At 45.8% G+C, this 22,489-nt stretch overlaps 1 protein-coding gene across 12 annotated transcripts in view; it reads right to left on the bottom strand.

The window, feature by feature from the left end:
• The window catches only part of ITPR1 (inositol 1,4,5-trisphosphate receptor type 1), a 177,296-nt gene that overhangs the window by 32,196 nt on the left and 122,611 nt on the right, over nt 1-22,489 (bottom strand). For all 12 annotated transcript variants that reach the window (XM_042799767.1, XM_042799768.1, XM_042799772.1 and 9 more), the window contains 8 exons: nt 15,439-15,619; nt 14,571-14,824; nt 8,747-8,947; nt 6,599-6,709; nt 5,187-5,282; nt 4,310-4,432; nt 3,172-3,276; nt 2,125-2,317 (listed from right to left, as the gene is read on the bottom strand). In XM_042799767.1, the coding sequence (XP_042655701.1) occupies nt 2,125-2,317; nt 3,172-3,276; nt 4,310-4,432; nt 5,187-5,282; nt 6,599-6,709; nt 8,747-8,947; nt 14,571-14,824; nt 15,439-15,619 (1,264 nt within the window). The remainder of the gene's footprint in view (nt 1-2,124; nt 2,318-3,171; nt 3,277-4,309; nt 4,433-5,186; nt 5,283-6,598; nt 6,710-8,746; nt 8,948-14,570; nt 14,825-15,438; nt 15,620-22,489) is intronic.

Below are 22,489 nucleotides of genomic sequence, written 5' to 3'. Positions count from 1 at the left end.
TCTTAATTAAAGATCTTGGGAGACTTACGGTGCTCAGATTATGGGCTAGCACCAAGAGCTGAAGGGGAAAGTACATGGGGCTTTATAAAGAATTAAAAAAAAAAAAAAAAAAAAGTCTTTCTCAGGTTTGAATATCAGTGGTATCACATGAGCACAGCACAGGGCACTGCCAGCCGGTCACGTCTCAAACCCACAAACTTGTGTGTAAGAGGTGAGAAACAATTGTATAAACGTAGAGTATCACTTAGAGGCCAAACAAGACCAGAATATTAGGAGACAGACTAAATGATTCCAGTTTCTTAAAGACAAAAGAAATATTCTCCGCTTCTGCAGGTGGTTCGTGATTAATTTGTGATCTGTTGTTAATTATGGATGTCTTCACAGCTTGCCTGGAGATAGCCTCAGAGACAATGAAAGTAACTCAAACAACAAAACCTAACAGAATATATGGATGCTGTCAAAGACAAAGTTGCCCATTTGTTTAGGATGTCATATACTCCCATATTTCTTGTAGAGCTCTCAGAAGTCATTTAGGAAGCAGCTTCCTGGGGATTTTGATGCTGTCAGAAGTACTAATCCATTGTTCAGTGGAAATAGCTCCACTCTATTTAGTATTCAGACACATGAAAAATAATTCGGTAGAGCTGACCAAGTCTCAGGCAGACTTATCTACACCTGACTGATGGATTTAAATAATATAATTACAACTGCTCTTCTCTTAAAAGATGTATTAACATATATACACACACACGTACACCCCAACAATCAGAAGCAGCAAATACTGAGTTTCCATTACCAAATGTGGGACCCACCACCAGGTCCAGTGTGAACTGTGCATATGCATCCTAAGAAACAAACTGGAAAGGGTCCAGGCTCCCCTTGGAGGTGCACAACGAAAGGGTGAAATGCAATTGCCAGGAGGTTGCAACAAGTGAGATAATCTTATTTTAAAAATGCTTTTCACAGTGAGGAAGGTCCTTTCTCACCTCATTTTTTCCTACGACGTGCAATGCTGATGGAGTATCAGCAAGGCACTGTCAGGGGGAAAGCCTTTGCTAGCCGGGGCTCGCCTGGCCAGCAGCGGGCAGGTGCCGGTGGCCCACAGCAGCAGCCCCCTCTCACATTTGCTCCAGGAGGTGGGTCTGGAGCAGGCTGTGCTCTTTTGCTAAGAACAGGAGCTTAGCTGATTCAAGCATGGGGAACAACAGCGGTATCAGATGGCAGATGTCGACTCGAGCAGGAAATAAGTGCTTTATCTCTCACACTTCACAGGGTCATCGTTGGTAAATTCTAACCACTCATCACTGCCCACCACCGAAGCTGAGCCTTGGGTGCAACGTTTCTCCTTTCGTAAAACAAGAAACCAATTTTTTTAAAAAAACCATAAAATTTTAAGCAAACGAGTTAGAAAGTTTAATGGGGGAAGCGGTGGCACTGTATGAATTAAAATATAATTTCAAAAGTTTTCCTAGCTGCCAGTGGGAACCTCAGAGGGAAAAGCAGTGCTTGAAAATGCTTGCTTTCAGATATTTTAGCATCACAGGGCTGGAAGGGACTTAATCAGCCCGTCTGCCGTTCTATTCTTTGCCCAAAGAAAGGATGAAATCTACTTCTACAATTACTGAAAAATGCCTGTTTCATGTGTTCTTAAATACCTCTATGGCTGGAGATGCCCCAAGTCCACGCTGCATTACCCAGCCTTACTCCTCCTTGCAATGCAAGGGGAACTGCTTCGTGTATCCAGGGCAGGGAAGGAGAACGGACCACTGCTTTCTTCAGCTGTGTCCTCTCTGTTTCTCCCTGCCACCAAATTCCTTCTCATTTAAGCTAAGCCTCCACAAATTCGTTCCTTCCTGTTGGATCTTAAAAAAGACGACCCGCGATCCTTCTTACCACTCTCCCCTGGATCCCCTCCAGTTGGTCCATATTGCTCTTGCATTAAGCTTGACTTCATTACAGCACGTTGCCATCGTGCAGAGGAGCAGACTCTTTCAAACAATTATCAAGGTTGCTGCCACACTGGGGAACCATCTGCTACCCAGTCAACGTTTCAAACTCCAAAAACCTGACCCCAGCGCTCTGCTGGTAACGCTCCACACAACCACGCTGGCAACAGCAACCTACCTCTTAATTTCTTTTGCCAGTTCATCTCATTGAAGAGGTCTTCTGATTTCATGAAGAAGTCATTGATCTTGCTGCCTTGTTCATCCCTCTCCGTGGTGTAATATATCCGCAGCTTGGACTCCTTTGTGAGGAATTCACAGATACTGGGCACGGGGAAGACAATTTGCTCCATGGTACGGTCCGACCTGACAATCTGAACAGCAGCCTCATTAGAGTTCTTCCTAGTTTTGAAATGCTTTTATTTCTTGGTTTGTGTGCCTTTTTTTTTTTTTTTCATTTCTTCCCCCCTCCCTTTCAAACCAGACACGTATAGAAACTTGGACCCATTTCCATAGAACAGCAGCTTGATAGAGACTTCTTTTAATTTACCTTTCAAAGCAGGCCTACATTTAGCTCCAAGACTGATAATTTCTATGCCGTGGTCTTTATCCTGGCAATACTGTTCTCAGCTGGGATTTCCAAGGGGCCCAGTGAATCCTGCACCAAAGCTGTGCTGAATTTCAGAGCAATCTGGTCACCCAATTCAAGAATCTGAGCAAATTTTAGCCACAGATTGCACAGGCACGTATGAGGAATAATAGTTATATCGCTTATTAGCGAGTTTTGCGAACTCTCCGTATTTGTGCGTGTTTTGCTTTTCAAAAGCATCTTACATTGTGCATCAGGCCAACTTGCCATTTTAATACAGGAAGAATGGCAAAAGCTATCACTAACTTTATGGATTCAGCAATAGTACCGGCCAAAATGTAACAGAAGCGAAGTTACACTTCCCCCTGCCAACAGAGCTCTGCTCAGCTCCATCTTAAAGCCCACACATGACAGCTCAAAAATAGCTCCCCCCGCCAGCGGCTGTCAAAAAATAAAATAAAAAAATAAGTACACATATATTCTCATGTCAAAGATGACAGTCCACACACAGGTAGTCAGTTCAATCAAAATATCACGTGTAATGCAACCGGTGTCGAACTCCACCGCTTCTCTTCCAAGCGGCTCTTTCTGCAGTGGATCATCCCCCCCCCCCCCCGGCAGCCACCGGTTCCCCCGTACCTCGATCTGGGCCGTGTGCTTGGCATAAAACTCCAGAGCCTCATCTCCCTCTATCTGACCTCCCGGCTTCAGCATGTTCTGCAGCTCTTTGTTATGACGAGCCAACTAAAATAAAGGAATGCAAAGGGAGTGGGAGACACCAGATGTCTCTCTATGATATTAAATTTCTGATTTTTGGCATAAAAAAAGAAATAGTACGCAGTCAGCTGCTAAGAAAGGGCAAAGTTGACAGAAGGCTTGTTCTATTCCAACCAGACACCCTGCAGCTCTATTTTGGGAGCAAGTCAGAATGACTCAAATATGTATTTTTTTAATACCCATGTTGTACTCCCCTTTTACCCGTCCTTTCCCACCCTTGGTCTGACTGGGGGAAACTTCTGAGCATTCCCATTCGGCTTATCCTTCTACACCCACCCTAATTCAAAGGTGTGCTAATCACACCAGTATCTAGGCCGGGACGGAAGAGAAAATTTACAACATTTGAAAAGCAGATGCACAGAGCCCTGCTCCAAAAATGCTTCTGGATGCTCTAAATTCAGCTTACAGCAGAGGGACGGTCTTTCTTCTCAGATGCTAACAGAGCAAGAAGTCTCTAATGGAGTGATATTTGCAGCATCAATATATTAAGGAGATCTCGATATATTTTTTTTTCCCCTCGGTCTTTTACCTTTCAAACACCACACTGTATCAATACAATGAATCTGACTGGCGAGAGAACGTGGCAAGAACCATAAAAGCAGAGTGAGATTTCAGCTTAGTTTAATTGATTTTAATTAATCGGAGTTTAATTGATTTAGTTTAATAGAATTTCTTTGGGAGTATAAAGTAGCCTTCGATACAGCTGAAAAATAATACATTGCTCCCCAGAACTGCCAAGAACTTGCACCACATGCCTTCAGAAACTTGGTCAAGAGCCTGACTGCTTCCCATTATAAAAGAACACTCCCAGAATTTTCTTACATTATAGAATTTTCTTTTCTGATCCCTTAAGGATTGCCATTTGCTCTAATAAAAAGAGAACGGGCAGTGAGTTTTTCTCCTAGGTGAGCCATTAAAGCGATTCCAGGGAAAAGCAAACCCCTTGCTATTTACAGTCTGGGACACTTGGCGCTACAAAAGCTGTAAGGTGGAATTCTACCTGATGAGCTAATATGTAAATGTTGTGTCCCACGTTCCTCGGAGATGCCGCAACATCTTCCCCGTTCTCTCCATCCTCAAAGTCTACTTCTCCTTGCAGATAAGCCTTCTTGATCACTTCCACCTAGAGAGACAGACACAGCCCAGTGAAGAGACAGCTCAGGCCCAGGGCTGCCGTCTGCCACGGCCACTACACCCTTGGCACTCGGAGGTGAACGGGAGCTGAGCGTACACATTCCAGCAGAAGGTCAGCGGCCTTCTCAACACCCAGGATAAAACAGGAGTCCTGACTCAGCACCTTCAGTCCAGCTCGCTGACACAAGACACTAAACCTCACGGTTCCCTTCCAGGCACTCAATTCCCGGCCACCCTCGCTCTGACCTCCGGCCCCGCCACAGATCCGTGCGCCGAGACGAGCCGGCAGTGTTCCAGCTGTACTTTGAATCTCTCGGTTGTGTTTTCGCCAGTTAATCCATAAACCAGCTCAAAAGCCTGCGTTACAGTCTCCTGAACCGCTTTTAGGTCACAAGAGCTTTTTGTTTCCCTCCGTCTCTCGTGCAAACGGCTTCCACGCGTGGATTCCAAAGCGTCAGGCGACGCCCCCTCCCTGCCTTACGCCGGATTCCGTAACATTCAGCACGGCTTCACCATCGTTTGTGCTGCCTGGGAACTGGGCAGACCCGTCCCCTCTGGATATTGCACGCGTTGAACCAAACCCTCGAGAGGTCTTCCAGTTGCACAGACCTCTTGCAGCAGGCCTGGGGCGGGGCGGGGGGGGGGGGGGGGGGATGACACGGACGCCGCCACTCCAGTCTCCCCAGTGCTGCTGCACGTGGCTTGAAGGGAGCGGGGAATTTCGGAGCGACCCAGGGACTCACCAGCTCTTTGGGCCTCATGTTGTAGAGGATCCTCTCCGCGTTCTCGCTGTCGTGCCTGCTCTCCATGATGGCCAAGAGCAGTTTGGAAGCGTTGTTCTGAAGGGAGGGAAGAACCAACACCACCAATCAGTGCCCCGAGCCAGAAAGCGAGGGCGCCCAGCGTGAGTGCTACCGTCCCCGCTGCCCGGGAGGGCTTGAGCTCCCTGGGTTCTACGAACACGAGCCACGGGCAAGGCAGAGCCTCCCCGACAGCCTACCAAGGGACTCCTACAGCCTTACCTCCGATTAGTGAGATATACTACACAGTAGTGGTTTTTACCAGTTTATTTCCCAAACCCTACTTACTGGGGGCCGTCAAATGAACTCAAGTGAAGGTTCACATTTCCGAAACGCTGAGGTTTCAAAGCTGGTATTATTTTGTTTTGTTTTAAAGATATGGCAGCATTACTACAAGCTCTCCAACTCCAAAATGGTGCGGCTCAGCTTTACTCCAGCTACTGTTGATTAAATCAAAGGACAGCCGAGGCTGAAGACACAGACATGCTTCGCTGCTTTTAACTGAAAATTACTCTGCAGCCTGCTCATGCCAAGAACTAGAGGGAGGAAATGGGAAACTACCACAAGGCACCAGACTACTTTAATACAAACAATTAAGATAAAAATCCATCATGACTGACAATAAAACCCAATAAAAGTATTTAATTTTGAAGTATAATGCTAATAGAGTCTAAGAGCATTTTTTATTTAGAATAATAAAACCCCCGTATTACCCATATTAATGGTGTGAGTCGGCAACGGAAAGCAACTAGACATTGCATGATAGGACAGGACAGTAAGTCAGAAAGGAAGTATTTCTAAAACATATGCTGAAGCAGGAGCGCTCTGTGACTACTGTTGCTAGAAGACAACCTGCTAGTGTGTTTTGAAATCAGCACCAAGGCTAATTATTCCAGCATTAATATAAACAGCCCTAAAAAATTCTTGATGATTAAACATCAACTGATTAAACAACAGCAATAAAGTATTAGGAAACCAGACATAGCATGCAAAATTTTACTTCCATTGTACACGTAAAAGCTCAACAACAGAGACGTTTTCATCAGCTTTAAATTTTTAACAGGAAATTATTTTAGGATTCCTCAGCGTATCTTGACTGCCTGCATTCCTCCTCCCCCTCATCTGAAAACTGGTGGCCCCGTGTTATCGTTTAAAAGATTGACTACCTGTGACAGTTATTTAAAGGATGAAATACCTGTGACAAACAACCTTTGGGCACTGCCTCCAGCTCGCTGATGCATATAATTTTTTGGCACTTATGAATATTGGGATATAATAAACACCCACATAATTCCAACCATAAAATTGTGTTTCATCTCACTGTTAACGTGGATCGCACAAAATTATTCACTTGCCTTCAGTTCCAACACAAGGTCCATCCTCTTCTTTCCCAAAGGGTTGATGTCATTGAGAATTAATGCTGTGATGATGTCAATACCGTTGGACTCATGAGTAGCAATGCAGTTCTGTCCAAAGAAAATTCATCAAACTTCACCAATTGTCTACACTAAAAATGCAGCCTAGGCTGGTGACCCAGCCAGAACAGAAGAGTCACCTCTTTCATCACCTCGCAAGCTGTTCAAGATGGATAACTGAACAAAAAACTCCAGTCAGGGGAATAACAAAAGATTAAGGCATTTTGTTTCAGGCTTTTCCTATCACCAGCCATGGCATGTCCTACTGATACCACCCAGCCGCAGGAAGCCCAAAGCACCACAGTTGATAAACGAGGAATTCACATGCCAAAGCACCCAGGCTGAACACAGAGCTAAGGAAGAACACTGTTTTACTAAGATTAGGGAGAGTTTTCTTTATTTTAGACGTGCCAATCAACACCTACTTCAGTCCTGTCTAACCAAAGACTGTGAATTTCCATAACCTCCTTGCTTACCCTTTAACCCTGATTTTTACAATGGTCTGTAACTAAAATGTCCAAACCAACAGTAGCTTGCTGCCTTCAAAACCCAGAGCCCTGCGCTCTGTTCTCCAGCTCCACTGCGGAGATTGATACCCGTATGTGAAGGTTGTTATTCCACCCCGTTCAGGTAACAGAGAGAAACCATCAGTTATGAACAGACGTGTACAGCCTCATGCGTCCTCTCGCATAGATATGATTTCATCTGAACGTTGGTCGCCCCCACTATGATTTGTTTAGCTTTGCTGGAAATTACGTTGGAGCGCGTGAAGAAAAGGCGCTCCAAAGGACAGATATTCTTGAAGGTTTTGTGAGAAGTCATATTCCAGTCTTTCTGTACCATGCTACTGTTCAAAAAAGCCATCTCTTAAGACACACACACACACACACTGAGCACATGTTATTTGTTGAGTCGATGCCACAGAGCGGCCAGAGTTTGGAAAACTATTTTGGGGTAGTTATCTCTTCAGTATGGTCTACTCTAGACTTTCAGACTTCATTTGGCTCATTGAAACAGTTATAGCAAGAGCCCCGTTGAGACCAAAGGCAGAAGAGATGGGCCCAACTAACTGGCGATGCTGCTCTAAAGCACGGCTGTACAACCTGCGGGAAGGTGAAGTGGGAAAGCATGGCTGAGCAGCACAGCTGCCCCAAACCATAACTCTTGAGCACCTAAAAACCTCTGCTTCCACATGGGAAAAGTATCTATAAGCAGAAAAGTATCTATCAGCAATATCCATAAGAAAAGTATCTACAAGGAGAAGTATCTTCCCATATTCCTTGCTGATTATTCAGCCTTTGAGGCGCAGAGCAGACCAAGTTCAGCCGTGGGTCAGTAACGGCTTTACCTGATAGGATTACTGTCATTATTCATTACGCCTTCCCCATAACACGGTTACTTCAACCACAATGCTTGCTTTAAAACAGTCACTCCCGCTGGGAGAACACAGCACTGACTGTGAGTACGGTCTGGGGGGGAGCTGGAGAGAGGCTGCCTCAGCCCCAGCAGACACTGGGTGGTCCCCCCCGGCACCCAACTGGTGCTCCCTGGGAGCTGCTGCCGCACCCCCGTGCAAGCGCACGGACCGTCGGCAGCGACACGCGCGTGGTTCGACACACATGGCTACGTCTGAAAACAACCTCAACGTGGGGAACACGACGCTACAGAGCTCAACCTTCTCCCATCAGGCTGGGGGTGGGCACATTGCTGGCCTCATTTACAACAGGCAGAGCTTGATTTCAGCAACATTTTTACTATATATTATTTCAAGTACGAAAATTCCCCGCTCTCCCTCTCTGTCATGTCTAATAAAACAAGTTAAATGCTAGAAAAGCAGAGAAATCTCTACTGCTTTGAGTGGTTCAACTCCTCAAAGCGGGTTCTGAGAAAGAGAAGCTGATTATTATGGGTTTATAAAGAAAAAACAAAAAACAAAACAACACCCCAAAACCAAACCCACTTTGTAGGGCAAGTAAAGTGAGCAGCATTGTAAGACAACACAGGTCTAGCAGACTGAGAGCCAAGCCCTGCGAATGCTGTGGGTGTAGGGAGACAGGGTGATGCTTCTAACAGCTGGGGATGTATTACCTGGTTCTCGTGGCAAGGCCCCTGACAGTACTCGGTCAAACTTTCCAGCGTCTGGTTGATCAGCGCTACATTTTTCTCATTTATATAGAGACCGAGAAGCCCAAGTCCACCAGTTGTGCTTCCACAGATACAGTCCAGAAACTGCAGCGTCTCGCACACCAAGTTGTAGTTTGTCTTGTTGTTCTGGCAGCGTAGGAAATTCTGCAAGAAAAGTGTCAAAGGTGGGAGGGAAGGGAGAAAAAAAAAAAAAAAAACAACCAACATACAAACTGATGTTTGTACCATAACATTTTATTTAGTTCATCAACCCACAATTGCACTGCATGGTATGTTGCTCTAATTTCACTGGAGCCTGGATGAGCAATTTAAGCCTCTTTCAGGGCTTGCCTGCAACGCGCTGCTCTCTTGAGCAGCTTGTTGGCTTCAAATTTTATAGAAGGCGAGCAGCAATGAAGAGAGCGCATCCACTAGAGCACTGAAACCCAACGCCCAATAAGCCATTCCGTGCGGATCCACCACCTCTCCTGAGCCTGAAAGCTTTCCTTTCCAGCCTACCTGCTACATCTCACGGCTAACCGTCGCTCCGGGCTCGCTCCTCCCGAGAGCTTTCTCCGGGACAGAAGGAGCCGTGCCCCGGCCCTGCCTCCACGGAGGCACCACCCGCCCAAGCCCCAAGGAAGCACCTCGCCGCCTCGAAATGCAATTCTCTCCCTTGCTTTTCTTCCCGCATGATTATCGTGATCCCCGCTTGCAGCTGCTGATTAGGAGCAGCTCCTCGAATGTAATGCCAGATTTATCAGCGCGGATTAAACATGTTTTTCCCGTATTCCTAATAAAAAAACAAAAAAAAAACAAAAAAAAAAAAACCAAACAAAACACCACACCCAAACCCAACCAAAACAAAGAAGGAAAATGAATAAAAAACAACTTCCCAGTGACTCAGATGCTGTTTGTCAGTGGTGTTCCCAGCGCTGTGCTGTAAAAATGGATGGCCACTACCACTTTGTTTTCCCCACTGTTGCAGCAGGAGAACTCCTGGCTAGCTTAATTCTAGCAGGTTACAAAACACTTCAAAGGTGAAAAACCCCCTCGGACGAACGAGATGCATGGGGCTGTGGAACCAGCAAGGTCTTTTTTGCCAGCCTGCAGAGGAGCGCCGTTAACTGATTGCCTCTAGTGCCTGCGTCAGACTATTAAGTCTTTTAAGGCAAACAGACTGAGAAATTGCCAGATTCAATTGAAGGCTAAGCTAAAAAAGGAAAACGCTGTCTATGAATGCAGACTAAAGGTGACAGTGATTCAGCACATTTCAACTGATTGCTCATTTAGTATCCTGACTTTTGATTAACTTGTCAGAATGTGGAAAGGTTGATGCTACACAAATTGGAGCTCGTGCCTTCCCTCCAGGAAAAAAAGCAAAAATAATGGATAATACTGAAAGCAATGAAACAAAATGCTCCCCGGCTGCGGTACGCCATTTATTCTGATTAGAGCTAGGTTTATACCAGACTTAGCTTCTTTATCCAAAGTCAATAAACACAAAGGAAAGAGGAGGAACGAGGCACAGGAGGCAGAAGGACAGTGTTGGATGGCTGAACAAGGGGAAGGAAAAAAAATGTCAGAAAACAAGACCCCGCTGCACTGTGAGAAAGTGCTCCAGGAAATGTCTGTTGCCGTCCCAGCCAGTATAGATCGAGCTCTTCAGTTTGTGTCACCCAGAGCATCTCCCAGGCTACGGAGGGGGAACACAACTCTTCAATATCGACCATGCCACCCTCTGGCTTTCAGTGGAAACCAGCCTGAGACGCAGACCAGCTGCAAAACCCTGCATTCAGAATAAAGAGCTGCAGATTCAGCTGGAGCGTACGAAAAGTACGCAGCTTGTGGGATTTTGAGGAGAAAAAGGGGGAAAAGAGCACTCATATTGCCTGACTTTAAGTATCCCATATACTTAGTTGAGGAGAGAAATACTTCCTGATGGGATGAAGTGCAAAGTCAGGCAGTGTTTAAGCTTTGCAAATAACCTTCTGGAGATACTTAGCTGACTTGATGCTATTGTTCATTTTCAGGGAGCCCAGTCCTCCCAGTTTCTGGGATCATGACCAGATTGGGGTGCACTTGCAGAAGCAGCATCTGCAGCCAGGCCCGAACGTCGCTGCAGCACGTCGGGGGGTTGCAGACTTTGCTTCCCAGCACACAGCCTAAAGCCGCGTACCCTAAAACATGATGACTAAAAATAAAATTGGCCACTTTCAGAATACTAGCCTGGTTTGTTCAAGCAGGGTTGAACACAGAATCCTTGGAAGAAACACAATTCTATCATTTAAGTGGGTAGTTCCCCCAAGAGTCAATGCTTTCTTTGGACAGTCTTTGTTTAAGCAGAAATCTGATCCCTAATTGGAAAGGCTTTGCAAAGAAAGAACATAAATAAGAAAGTCTTAGTAAAGAAGTATTTTTAAGTGATTGGATTTTTCTTTACAAGCAATCAGGTAAGGCAGGGCATTTTTCACTGAATACAAGCTTGCTCTTTGGTCTTACAAAGTTCTTGCACACACTTCCTGCCTCAAACACCGTGAGCTACACCCGCTCCCTCCCTGCATGCAGCAGTGCTGCTCCACTGCCCAAATTACTGAATCACCCTCCTGCAGCGTACTGAGCTTTTATTACCTAGGCTTTCTCTCCAGGGATTATGAATAAAAGAAACAGCTAAATCCAGTGTTAAAAGTTGCATTGATTCCTGCTTCTTTTAAACCTACCAATTTAGTATTTAACCTACTAAGTATCTAACCTACCAACTCAGACCTGTAACCTGAGCATGACTGGCTAGCATATTCCTACAATATTTTTATTTCACAGAAAGAACGCACTTGGTAAGGAAAAAAAAAAAAAGAATAGGAGCATGATTTTTCCCAGGAAGGTGGGATTTTACAGCGCAGGGCTGAAGCTGCAGGCTTGGGGGTGTGGGAGGCAGAGCTGGGTAGGACCTGCCCCCGGCGCCTACAGCAAAGAGCTCCCTGGGCGCTTCCCTCCGCCTCACAGGGGCTTCAGTGCCCATGACTGACTGTGCCCCACGCAGGGACACCTTCGCTCAGAAACGAAATGGTACAGAAAACACCTCGTGAGGAAACTGGTGGGGCTGTAGCCCGGCCAAAGCAGACCAGACAGGCTGGCAACGGCAATTCAGAGCCGAGACAGCTTTGCTTTCAAGGCTGAGCTCTTGCGTGGAATCAAGGGTCAGACCTAACGCACGTTCAATAAGAGAACCCAAGTATCCGTGTGCTGGGAGAGAAACAAAGGTATCAGGAGTACTCCACAGCAAAATCTGGTGCGTTCAGCCTGAAGTGGGTGACAAAACATAGTTTAGCATCCACCTATTTGACCCAGTCCTTGCATCAATTTGCAAAGATATTGTAAGTCCTCCTCCAGACCCACGGAGTAAGCCGGAGGGGGACAGCATCCTGACTGTGTGCAACGCGGAACAAACTGCAGTTTTATCTGCAAGGGGAACGGCCGAGTGATGCAAAAGGCACAGTATTGCAACCCCCTAAGCCATTTCACAAAGACTTCCTTCTCATCCAAAACACATACTGATTCTTACAGCTGTGACTTGCATTTTCCTGTTTTTGCACAACATCAGGCTACTCACAATTGCTAACAGCTTGTAAAACACTTGGGTTTGATAAACCTACAGCCGCACTGGGCAGGCAATTCCTATTCACTTTCAATTCAAATCTAACTTACACAGTTGTGGAAGACACACAGCTTCCAGAATAGGTCTGTCTTACTCCTTTAAGCAGTGAGTCCGTTGGCAATATTGATAAGAATTTCAGTTACAACACCCTACCTGCAGACACAAAGATTTTGAAGCTTCACAGACTCCTGCTTCCCCTTCAGGGATGAAGGAGAAAGGCAAGCATCAATGCAGGGAAACAGCAAGAGAATTATATTGAAAAAAGTGTTCCTCCCAACTTTAAAAACAAAACAAAACAACAAAAAAACAACCAAAAAAAACCCTCCAAAAAAACAAACCTTTTTCTCCTAGTGCTGAAGGGAACTACCTGTTCTTTGGGAAATCTAATTGTTCAGGATGGTGAACAGCTCAGGCCAAGTTTCTGTACTGGCTTGAATTCAATTTTGCTCCTATAGCTTTCAGTGCCTAGCCAAAGACAGCAGCAGCAAAGGATCATGTGTATGCGGTTTGGACTACTGCCACATAAAACTGCCGTCCTACTTGTCTCCGACATCGCTAACGGCATGAAAATTGTTTGACAAAACAAAGATCAAATAGGTTTTTGAAAAAATTAGGAGAAACCCTGATGTACGTAACCTCGGCACCTATAAAATGCTAAAGGAATTACATGTTCGCAGCACAGGAACATTACCATACAGATTTGATTTCATACATTGCCAGCAGCAGGGCATTCGAGTTCAGCGGAAGTGATTTGGCAGGTCTGAAAAGCACTCACGCAGGGTCCTACACTTCTGGCGTACCGTACAACAATATGCAATCAAGGCAATTATTCCTCCTTTATGAGGGCATTTAGTACATTGTACTGTCTCTCACTTGCTCCTCGCCTGCATTCAATTCTCATCCAGCAACAGTGGTTCCGCTGAACAAAAAAAATCACATTAATTGCAGTCCATTTGTAAGCAAAAAACCTTATCTCCTGCGGAGGCACGCGCTTGGTAAGATTATTAACGTACGAGTTCTGGGCTCGCTCTTTAAAATTACACAAACACATCGCAGAGCATCACAGGACAGCCGAGGTTGGCAGGGACATTGTGGAGACTGTCTGCTCCAACGCCCCTCGCCCTCTCACGAGGCACCGCCGAGCAGAGCCCGGCCCTGTCCTCCCCACATCACGTAGTGATACCCACGCTGAGACAGCCGGGGGCCTTCTCCTCCCCTGCTTGAGCTCTCTCAGCTCCCTCTGCCTCTCCTTGCCCGCCAGCTGCTCCAGTCCCCCGTCATCCTGGAGACTCCTTGCTCCACTCGAGACTCCGGGACAGGCCCCGGCACTCCGCAGCGGACCCGGGGCATCCCACCAGGCGCCGTGGCCTTGGGCACGGCCAGGTTGTTCCAAGTTTCCTAACCCAGTTCTCCTCCAGCGAGGGTAGGTCTTCCTTGCTTCCCACCTCCCCCCTGGCCCCAGGGACCCAAGGTTTGTGAAGCCTGGTCCTACCAGTAACGACCAAGGTGAAGGTGGCATTGAGCCCCTTTGCCTTCTCCACGTCCTTTAGCACCAGGCCCTCTGCCCCGGTCAGCAGCAGACCCACGCTCTCCCTTGCCTCCTCCTGCTGTGCATACAACCTAGAAACCCTTCTTGTTGCCCTTCGTGTCCCTCACCAGACAGCTCCAGCTTTCCCAATATCATCCCAACGTGTTCAACTCTGTGCACACGAACAGGTCTATAAAAACCCATGAGAACCTGTTCACTGGAAAGTAAAGTTTGAGGGCTGCTGGAACCAAGGTACAAATGATCTCTATTTTCCTGCATGACTTCTCTTTTTTTTTTTTTTCTTTTTCTTCACCTCTCAAAAGCAGCTCAGTAACTTCACACCAGAATGCCTACTTAAAATACATACTTTTAAAAAGCCACATCAAGTGTTGAACCCACCACCTTTTATATACATTGAAAAGACCACTGAACACTGAGTAACATGCCTTCCCTATATTTGCCCAGCAAGTTATTAATCCTTTTATTAGATTATCTTCAAGCTCAAAGAAAACAATCGGCCATATATCAACTTCAAGGCATGGGATTAGTGAGACTGATGCGGCAGCAGCGACTGCACGAGGCGACACGAGCACGGCCTGCTGTACCTGCAAATCCCGATTGTGGTTTTCACAGAGCAGCTGCAAGAACCGGAGGATGGGTTGCATTATTGAGATCACAGCACTCATCTCCAGGTCATCTTTGCTCTTGTCTGCCGCAGACTGTGCTCCTTCCCCCGCCGAATAATGGTCATCAGGATCAGCCTCCCTCCGGTAAGTGTTGTAAGCCTTCCTTGTAGCTGCAGAGGCCTCTAGTAACTGATCCCGGACCTCCTCGGTAATTTGGGTCATAGGCTCTCTCACTAAAACACAGAAGAACAGATCTTCCTTAGGCAAACCGAATAAAGGGGACCAGAAAAAATCTATTCACGCATTTCCCACTGCAGTTTCACACGCAGGCCAATTCTTTCTGGTAAGTATGTTTAGTGTGATGTGAGGGTCTCGAGTTTAGAAGGATATCATGTCACTCTCTTCGCACCTTTTTTTGCAAACCACATCAAAGTTATAAATGCTGGTATTAATCGGTTAGGGCACACACATCTAGCACTATCAGGGGTTACGATAAAAGGACCTGCTAGAGAAGAAAATTAGGATTTCTCCACTTATTGTTAGAGAAGGCACTGACCACAACCCACAGTCCAGGGTCGTTACTACAGATCAGATTTGGGCAGCTTGTCACGATAGACAAGGCGGCAGAGTCTCATCTCAGAAATACTTTTCATCATTTCAATAGCCCAATCTCACAAATGGATGAAGAGGGGATGAAGCTCTTGAAATCCCGAGCCAGGGCACCACTGATCTCTGAACTTTGCTCTGTGGGATCAGAGATCAGAGCGTTATTGCATCAATTGAAATGAGCTCAACACACAGCATTTTACTCCCTCGCCACTTCAGAAACGGAACAACTGGGGATTACCTCTTTTCCTGCTCGGTACATCTCTGTCTGAGTCTTCATCTTTCTTTTTATTTCCTAAGTCACTAGTATTGACTGTGACAGTAGCCTTGATTTCTTGCTGTGCCACTTTCATGCGATCATAAAAAACCTTAAAGAACTTTTCAGATTTCTTATCTTCTGTCAGTCGGCAGAAGAACGAATGCTACAAAAGAAAATGGAACAGGATCTATATCTTCATACACAGGTTTGAATACAGATTATTTCACCTTTCTGCACTGCGTGATATCCTGAAGGACTGGGAGGTTAATTAGTTTTCAGTAAACCGAAACCCAGAGCAATGGAAACTCGTGCTCGTACACCCAAGTGTCTCAGCTACGTTAACTCCCTTATTAACAACTTCCAAATACGTTTTTAAAGAAAAGGGAGTGCAATAAATCACACTATCCCTAATACATTGAGGCAGCACACTTACCTTAATTCCATTGTTGAGAGAGAAGTACAGTGAATTAAGGTAAAGACAATGGAATTATCTATAATTTGATTCTCCGTTCAGAAACAAAAGAGTATGAGCAAAATACAGAGGAAAAAACTGTCCTGCCCTTCTGTCTTCGAATCAAAGGGACTGTGACTCATAACACGCAACAGTCAATCTTAATCGCAGTCCAAAAAATTACAAACAAGGCAATGTAACGAGGGACATTTTGTGCTAAGTTTCCATTGCCCTGTCCGCAGGAGACTTCTTAAAACTCCTTTTAATTCCTGCTCCAATATATCTTTAAGCGACAGAAAAACTCAAAGCACTGACTACTTTTAAGAAGGTTTATTAATGTCCTCCTGCCCATATGTGCACAGAGACAGAAAGTTCTTCCTAAAATTGAGGGGAATACAAATCATGTACAGGTCAAAAAGGAGCCAACACAGTGAGTGATCAGACAATTCTTGATGAAACCAATATGCTGTTACATAAATCAGGACCAGAGCTTAAACATGACTGAAGGATGAACTTGTAAGTGGGTCACCTTATGCAGAGTATTATGAAATTAGTTAGCATTCTGCAGCAGCTCACGATCCAACAGCTTTACTCGATGAATAGGAATGAAGACTGATTTATTGAAAAAACAAATTAAAATGGGAATAGCAATATATTCTGCCCGCTTTTCTTCGAAGCGGGGCACACAAGGCCGTCTCTGGGACGCCTGCCTTTGATCATTCCCAAGCAGCTGCAGTCAAAACAGCGCTGAATGACTTTGAGACACGAATAAAGTTGTGGCTTTGGTTACAGAGGAGGAGTGCTACTATTTAAAGAAGCTGGTCAATATTCACATGAGATATCCCTCCCCTCACTGCAATATCTTTTACCTGCCACCCAGAGCATCTCAGGTAAACTCTTGAGTTTGTCCTTACTTCTAGTGATTAACAGAGAAGAGGAATGGAGAAGAGCCCAGCACGGGCACCACACGTCCACAGAGCCAACCACGCTGGTACCTTCTCCTCCTGGCATCCACTCAGACAGTCCAGTAAAACCGATGAGCCAAAGCCCTGCAAGAGATGCCTTCTACCCCAAGTCCTTGCAACAGGAACTGTGCTGGGCCCCGTGGTGTGACACAAGAAGATCTGGGTGCCCAAGTTGCTTACCAGTACCTGCAGCATTATTCCCTAATCCAATACTTTATATCAAGCATTTTGATTCCCCCCCCCTAAAATATACAGACTTAGTGGACAGTGTCGTGGTAGCCCCCTCCCCTGCCACCAAAAAAAAACCCCACCACTCACTCAACCCAGGACATTAGAAAACTGTCGAATTACAAACATAATGAAGAGATGCACTAACACAGTTTCCCCGAGCGGCTGACCGGTAACCAAGCCCATGGTTGGGTTATTTAGACAGCCAACCCTTCGAAGCAGTCTCTTACTTGGTGGCTACACGTACAGACAGAAGAAAAGTTTGTACCTGCATTGCATCTTGACAATTTTGCCCTAACAGTATTATACACCAAGGATACCAGTAATAGTATTTTACAGATAGACCAGAATAAACCATCAGTTCTAGAAAAGGTAACCTTTTGCTGAAAAATAGCACGATTTCCTCATCAGGCAAGTGATGGTTGTCACCTGGCTGCACATCTCAAGAGCGTGTACAGGAGGAGTTTCCCTGTGATGAAGCAGTGGTGAAGGAAAAGTTTTTTTAATGAACCACACTGAATACCTTGTATGCAAGTAATTGTTACTTGCTGACAGGCTTGAATTCTGTCATCTTTTCAAGCTTCTTAACTGACTTTCCACTGCACTTCAGAGAAAAAAACAACAAATGAAACAAACATTTCCAGTAAAGCTTTCTTGTGCGTGCCGTGTGTACATTCAATGGTTGTCACAAAATGATTGTTTCAGTTTACGTCAGGATGCCTAACACCTTCACACATACGAATCAACCACATGCCTGCTATCAAAGATACTGTATTTTAAGAGGTGTGATCTTGCAAGTTGCGCTTCAGCAGGTAATTGGTGGTGATAATTATGACCTAAATCCTAAAATTTATTTACAGATATAGCCTCAAAGCAAAAAAAAAACAACGAGAAAAATCTCTGTTTTTGAAAGGGAAATAGAGTGGCCATATTAGACTACCGTATACTAGGGTCCTGGCTTGCACACAGACGTCACGCAACCACAAGCAAGACTCCTGAAAGAGCGAGTGTGCCAGGAGAGCAGCACGGAACGAAGAGAACAGCAAACCTCTACGCTCATATGTGGTTTTTTAGAACAGTGCTTTTAACATACCGCTGACACGGGAGCATCTGACATCAGCTGTCCCTTGAAGGGCTCCCCAACAAGACTGGTGCCAGGCTGGCTCCTCATCTCCCTAAGATCTCCTCCGATTTAGCCACCACCAAACTGGGATGTGCGATCTAGAAACCTGCTGTAAGGCAGGGAACTGTGCCCCGTAACATGCCAATGTGTGGGCTCTATCTGGCTAGCCCAGTACGAGGTGCCAGAGGAAAAGCTACGAGCTTCATCTCGTACTGGAGACACTGGCAGTGGACCAGTTGCCTGCTCTTACAGAGCGCTAAGATCACGCGGTATGAAACTGCATTTCATTTCAACTCTGTGTGTTGTTAAGGACTGCTAAGGGTCATCGCCATTAAACAAGCGACGTCGCAGGACACTCAGAAGATCGTGAGGTTTGCCTGATGAATGCCAGAGTCAGCAAACAGCTTTACAGGTACACGCACCTCAGTGAAACGCAAGACATCCCCAGAGCACAGCGACCAGCCGATTAAATGAACCAGGACTCCTCTGGCGCCAGAATAGCAGAGATAACATGATCACAATTAATTACACAGCCACAGAATGAAACAGACTCAAAAACATCTGCAGATGCCATCCACAAGCTTCCAACATGACAGCTACGCTCACCACACGCGAGGACATCACGCAAAGAGTTCTCAATCGTTTTTCAAGACGGAGCAACCACCACCTACACAAACTCATTCAAAACTAACTCGGGGCAGTGGAAAGAGCTTTAAAAAACACAGGGGGAAAATCTTCTTGTGTGAAGGTCTGCAAGTTCAAAGTCTTGCAGCTGACTGGAGAGTATATATATTTTTGTAGTGTGCTGTTTCCGTGCTGGTACGAAGCCCTAGGCAAGCAGCAGGACGCTGCTCCTTTTACAGGCATAGGATACATCAAGCATTATGATGAGCCTGTATTTGTTTCGAGGAGCTGGAAGAACCACCACTCAACGTGGGCACCACAAGTCTGCCAAGCCAGCCACATCGATCCCTTCCCCTGACATCCAAAGTAGTCTACTAAAATACCACAGAGTAAAACAACTAACACCACCAGGTACCAGAAAACCTGTGGAATAGCTTCTCCTTCCTTCTCCTCTCCATCACCCAACTCTGCTCCTAAAGAAAGCCAACCAGGAGCCTCATGCACAGAATATCACCCTTACACCTTCGCCCCTCCAGCACACTGCCTCTGAACCAAAGGATGGTAAGTAAATACCATCACCACACCATCTACAACTTCATTTTCCTGGTCCACGCAAAGCACGTTGCAGAAGAAAAACTGCCAACCAAGTGACTGATCTCTCCAGGAAATAAATCCAACGCCACGTTTAAATTGCAGCGTGTTGATCAGCCACAGCCTGGCCCACCCTCGAGCACCATCAGCCCTTTGCTCTCGCTCATTAGCTGAGCCCAAAGTTGCGTTTAAATAATGCAACTTTGAAAAAAGCATCCTATCTTTCTTTAGAAGGTGTCAGAGATGACAATCTATGTCTGGAGTCTGTTCCAGTGGTTAGTAACTGTTAGTAACATGTGACTAAGCTCCTTTCTACATCACTAACTTCCAGTCACTGGTTTAGATTTTTTTTTTAAGTTTACATCTTCTGTAGTTATTCCCAGGAACTTGGTATCCTTCCCCCTTCAAATTATTTACATACACTGTTACATGTTTGCCTACCTGCTTTGCTAAACTGAAAATACTATTTTTGCTTGCTGGCATTTTATTCAGAATTAGTATAATTTTCTGTGGTGGTTATTTTTTGACATGTTCTTAAATATTGCAGCTCATTAACAATCTGGATTGCAGAACCACATTTAAGGAAAAAAAAAAAAATTCTGCAAAGAACAGGCACATTTCCTAACATTACCACTTCACCTCTCTGCCCTTCCTGCCTTGCCTTCCAGACTTTTGACATAGAATATACGTAATTTCCAACAGTGAGTGGAAGAGAAGCTCAGCTAACTACCCAGCAGATCAGGGGCTTGGGATTACGGAGGCAGGATAACCACACAGCATGGAGAAATGCTCCTTAATGTGTCTCACATACCAGCAATTGGTATCAAACTGTCTTTTTTAAGCAGCAGAGTTGACATCTGCCCTTTGGGGAGCAAAGCCATAAACCACAGCAGACTGATACCTGGGTGTAAGGTGCACATACAGAGTATAGACCCAGCTAACTAATCCACTATAAATTTAACTAATCCACAATAAACTTAACGGTAACGGGTCTGTGCCCAGTGTAGGGTTGCTAAATGGTGGTGAGGGGGTGAGAGAAAATTAAAAAAAAGAAGCCAGATGAAGGCAGCTTATTTCTAGCTCTTGCCTTTGAAAGGCTTATCCAGTTTTGCCTGCGTGTGCTGTCACCTTTACAGGGAACACCTTTCTCTACCCTGTTACCTGTTAGCTGGATCTGCCCCGAAGTCACAACTGTTTTGCCAGCCAAAAAAAAAAGGAACAACCCTTTGCTTGTTTTGCACTGAATAGCTTGGCTTTCCGCCCCAGACTCCGTAATTACAGGCTGGACTGCGTGTGCTGTCTGAATGATCACGTCGTGAGAAATCCAACTAAAACCTATTAGCAGGGACTGGGTTTAAGATGCATTTGCTGGGGTGCGTGCTTCCTCCCGCAAGAAGGGTGGCCCGATGTGAGGGGAGCGCCCGGCTGCGGCGCCCGGGCCTGCCGCCATCCCGCAGAGGACAGAGCCCTGGCTGCACCACACCCTCCGCAATCCCCAGCCGCTCACCCCTGCCAGACCAGCCGCACAGATCCCGGAGAATTCCCCAGGAAAACAAATTTCTGGTTACCAATAAATAAGGGAAAGCAAAGCCCCGGCAAACGCCTCACAAATTAAAGCACACCGCTGTCATCTCCCTCCCCATTTCTCTAATACCAGTGAACAGAAAACGCCCCATGAACTCGACTAGTCGGGGATATTTCGAAGAGGAAAGTCCCTCCACATACAAGAGAAAGATCAGCTATCTGGCTTCAATTCAGGACATTTTATTCCAACACTAGAGAGAAATTATTACGGGGATGTTAACTTGCTTGGGTTATCCGGACAGGCTGCCAGCAAGAACTAATGCAAAACTTCTGTGCTACTTCATGTTTGCGGAAAGAGCTTGCCACCCCCGTACCGTTTCTTCTAGCTGGACTACTTCAAAGCAGCCACATTTGAAAGGGAACTGCACTGTTAACACAAGCATTGAATTAAGTACAAATGCCAACCCTTTACATTCTGCTTAAACATATTGCAAGGGCTTCCACTGCAGTAAATTCAAACCTAACTCTGCTTTCTCTCCCCCCTCATTCATTTATTTTAAATATCACTGATCCCTCTCTTTTCTTGAAATCTTTCGTACGTCCTGGCTCGCTGAAGATCCATCACTCTGGGGCGTGAGTGATAGATATCATTAGTCTTGCATAGCTCAAGGAAATGGCAGCTGAAATATTTCATGCTGAACATACTTCACAGTTTGAAATAAACCCATAAGGAAAATCTGCCAGAACACCTCAACTGCCCATTTTTTTTTTCTTTTTTTTTTTTTTTTTTTGCAAACTGTAAAATAAACTTTGTCCTGAAAGCAGAAGGGGGACTTCCCAGTTCTATTTTCCACAAATAAGACAAATTCTCAATCATGGGCATCCACACGCCATCCTACAAGGCTTTTACTCCTTGCTGGAGATTCTGCCCCACCTTAAGGGGAGGTTTTTGGAGGGGTACAAGCGTACACAGACCTGTGTAAACACTCATCTTTCCCAACCAGCTTTAAATGAGGGCAACATTAGAATCACAGCACTCGTTTCAGGAAGAGTCCTTATATCCTATATGTTCTCCTACTGCAACGCCTAAAATGGTGATGCAATTTCAAGCTATGTCACAAAGAGGGAAGTAAGAACAAACCTCACAGGGATACGGTCCCCTCGTGCCCTTCCAGAGCCAGTACAACACCCCTGGGACAGGGAAGTGACACCGGGTGATGACCAGGAGGGGAAGGCACACCGGGGGAACGACAGGTAGAGATGTGCCTGTTGGGTTTGGGGTTTAAATCCCTCCCAAGATGGAGCAGATGGGCTCCAAAGCGTGGGAGACTCGGGGGCCTGACCTGCTTTCAGCACGGAGCCTTATTTGAGTTCCTCCTGCACACATGTGGGAGCACGCACCCGCCGGGTCACTCAGTTAATCTGTGCAAGGCTCTTGCATGGCAGGAGCATGAATCCCACTTCCTCACCGAACCAGCGAGCTCTGTGTAGGTGTGAGAAACAAGGAAGTCTGCAGACTCCCCAAAA

This window comes from Tyto alba, unplaced genomic scaffold (assembly GCF_018691265.1).
Source record: "Tyto alba isolate M040663 unplaced genomic scaffold, T.alba_DEE_v4.0 Super-Scaffold_3, whole genome shotgun sequence".
Classification (NCBI taxonomy): Eukaryota; Metazoa; Chordata; class Aves; order Strigiformes; family Tytonidae; genus Tyto; species Tyto alba.
Note: the sequence above shows the minus strand (reverse complement) of the source record. Positions and strands in the feature narration are given on the sequence as shown.